This window comes from Octopus bimaculoides, chromosome 9 (assembly GCF_001194135.2).
Source record: "Octopus bimaculoides isolate UCB-OBI-ISO-001 chromosome 9, ASM119413v2, whole genome shotgun sequence".
In the NCBI taxonomy this organism is placed as follows: Eukaryota; Metazoa; Mollusca; class Cephalopoda; order Octopoda; family Octopodidae; genus Octopus; species Octopus bimaculoides.
This window is the reverse complement of record NC_068989.1, coordinates 23162081-23165375: the sequence shown is the minus strand read 5'-3', so window position 1 is coordinate 23165375 and position 3295 is coordinate 23162081. Positions and strand designations below refer to the sequence as shown.

Sequence of the window (3295 nt, the reverse complement as noted above, 5' to 3'; positions counted from 1 at the left end):
TTGTGTATAGAGGAATATATTATTTTGCTTAAAAGAGTTCCAACACTGTCTGTTTTTTATGTTTTATTTATATTCCTGCAGAACTAATGTGGGGTATAGAATATGGAATATACAATATATAATATAATATACAATATATAATATAAAATAAAATAAAAATGGATGGCACCATGAAATAAAGTATTGAATGTAGATGAAATATTGAGTGTTCAATATAAAGGATCAAATATATAAATATATAAATATAAATATATATATATAAAGGCGACTCGAGTTTCAGGGCTATTTCCCTTCGTCATGGCCGGTATGACAATATATATATATATATATAATATATATATTATATATATGTATGTATATATGTATGTATGCCTTTATATATCTGAGATGATAGTTTCACTTTAATAGCTTCATCTGACATTACAATGGAGAGATGTTATTGTTTTACTTTTGACATGTAATACTGAAATAGTGGAGGAGATATGATATTGTTCTGGGCTCGCACTAGGCAAGAAGTTAAAAAAATTTTGGGCCTATGACACTACATGGACCCTAAGTAAGGCATGTGTAAAATTTGAATGAAATTGGTTGCGTAGTTCTCAAGTTTTCAGGATTAACACAGACACACAGACAGACACACACACATTCTCATCTTTATATATAGATAGATAGAGAGGTGGGTACAGCCGGACAACCATACGTATATATATAGAGAAAGAGATGCACCACTATGAACGGACACTTAGGCGGGGTGGAAAAGAGGAGAGGTGGAACTCCCTGAATTATTATTATTATTATTATTATTTCACAGTGTCTGATCTTGAAAATGTATATTTGGCGCGGTGAGAATATCTCGGAATTTTCTGGGAATCGAAACAACGATCTCACAAACGTGAGTGCAACACCTCAACCACTACACCATATATGTACGTAGGTTTGTATGTATGTTTGTATATATGCATATATTGAGAGTGCATTTTTGCATTAAAAATGAGGCAATAGAGCAATACTTACAGCGGCAAACAAGTTCACTGAGACTATAAGACCAACATGTAGTGGAACAGATCCGATAGAGTCTTTGCGGCCTTTATCAACGGCTGCCAAAATACCAAAGATGAGCACGAATGTGATGAGCATTTCCATTAACATAGCTTGTAAATCGGAAACACCCGGACCAGGTGTAAGAACCCCGAAATTTCGATGCATATTTGACGGCGTAACAATACGTATGATTGCTGCTCCTGCAACAGAGCCGAGTATTTGAGTCAAAGAGTAGAATATGCAACGGATCCAACTAATTTCACCAATTATCGCGAAAGCTAAACTGACAGCGGGGTTAACGTGAGCACCACTTACATGGACCAAGCTTCCGATGATGATCGCAATAAAAAAGCCTGATGAAATACAAGCAAAAAGCAATCCATTTGGTGGGGAATCCTTATCACTCATTCCAGAAGCAACTGCAAAACAAACAAGTAAAGTGACTCCAAGAAATTCCGCTATTGCTGCTTGCCAAAACGTTGGTTGTCTTACATCTTCAATTTCTCTCATTAGGAATATTTTCCAACGCCGAGCTATATAATTTTTTTTGTAGTCAAGAGGTTTTTGTCTGTCACCAGCAAATTTCTTTGTCATTTTTGTTTTAAAGATTTAAAATCAACTACGGCGTTTATAAATTAAAATAAAATGTTATTAAAAGCTTGAAAGATTTTGTATATTAAACTGATAGTAATACAACAGATGGCGTTTTCTTCTCAAAATATTTTCCCATTACAAAAACAATGTTCACTTAAAAATTAGTGACTATGAAACTGGAATATGTCGCTTACTGTTCCCTTAATCGTAGATAAATATCAACACGTGCATACCTTGATAGCTTTTGCCGCTAAAACATGGGATTTTATCGCTGCCGCAACCTATCTATTTACTGGCTATACGAGCTTTACAAAGCTTTAAACAGGTTTTCTTTCAGCTACTAAATAAATTTCACAGCGTCTGTGTCAAATGGAGCTAATCAACGTAATTCTATTTACCTGTCTGTCTTACTGTCTGTCTACACACACACACACACGCACGCACACACACACACACGCAAGCACGCACGCACGCACGCTTGCATACATACATACATACATACATACATACATACATACATACACACATACATACGTACATACATACATATGTAGTGGCTATGGTTTAGTTTGTACGTCGGGTTATCAGTGAAGCGATAAGATGTAACCGTCTACCAAATGCTGAGTGTGGGATCCGGACAAAAAACTCTAGGACAAAAGACCCTTGGACAAAAGCTCCACGGATAAAACTTGTTGCAGTCATTAGACTGTGGCCATGCTGGGGCACCACCTTGAGGAATTTTTAGTCGAATGTATCAACCCCAGAATTTTTTTTAATGATTTTCAACCAGCATATGAAGTTAAACTTAGATCTCTCCACATGCTAGAAATAACAGCCGAATCTCTTGAAATTTTTTTATAACCCCCTCAGTTATATTTTTTGGTTATTCTTCGATTTTTTTTTTATTTTCTGAAAATCTTTTTACTTGTTTCAGTCATTGGACTACGGCCATGCTGGGGCATCGCCTTGAGGAATTTTTAGTCGAATGTATCGACCTCAGAATCTTTTTTTAAGTGATTTTCAACCAGCACACGAAGTTAAGCCTAGAAGGTCTCTCCACATGCTAGAAATAACAGTCAAATCTTTTAAAAAGTTTTTTTTATAATTTTACGCAAACAAAAACGGAAATCGTGGTTGTAAAAGAAAAAAAAAACTTTTATTTTCCAAAATTCCAATTTTTAAGTAAACAAAATATATTCAATCGAAAATAAATAAGTAGAATAGAATAAAAGAACACTAAACTCTTTACTACTCAATGTACATATCCTGCACATATAAACACGCGCGCACGCACACACACACATACAGGGGCGAAGGGTTAATGTATGCAACGCAATGCGCTGTATGCCTTACTATTTTCTCACGATAAATAATTTTTGTGACGAACTCTGTATGTGATACTTTAATAGTACACATAAAACAAATTGATGTAGTTGTATGCTCAACATACCGTCCACCAAATACCGCAAAGCAGGAGGGTAAATTTGAGGACAGCCTCAGACGCATAGAAGAGGTCTTGACAAATCTGGACCAACACATCAATATACTTTTCCTAGGCGACTTTAACCTCCCAAATGTTAAATGGCCTGAAGGTCACATCCTCTCTGGGATGTCACTGCATGAACAAAGCCAGGCAAAATCTTTGTTAGAACTCTCCAGC

The 3295-nt window shown here is 35.7% G+C and overlaps 1 protein-coding gene across 2 annotated transcripts in view; it reads right to left on the bottom strand.

The window, feature by feature from the left end:
- The window catches only part of LOC106881426 (aquaporin), a 93467-nt gene that overhangs the window by 61993 nt on the left and 28179 nt on the right, over positions 1-3295 (bottom strand). The window contains exon 1 of one of the 2 annotated variants that reach the window (XM_052970502.1): positions 1015-2059. The exons of the other annotated variant lie outside the window; for it this stretch is intronic. Coding sequence (XP_052826462.1) covers positions 1015-1635 — 621 coding nt within the window. The 5' untranslated portion in view covers positions 1636-2059. Of the gene's footprint in view, positions 1-1014; positions 2060-3295 lie in introns of those variants that run through there. 2 annotated transcript variants of the gene reach the window in all.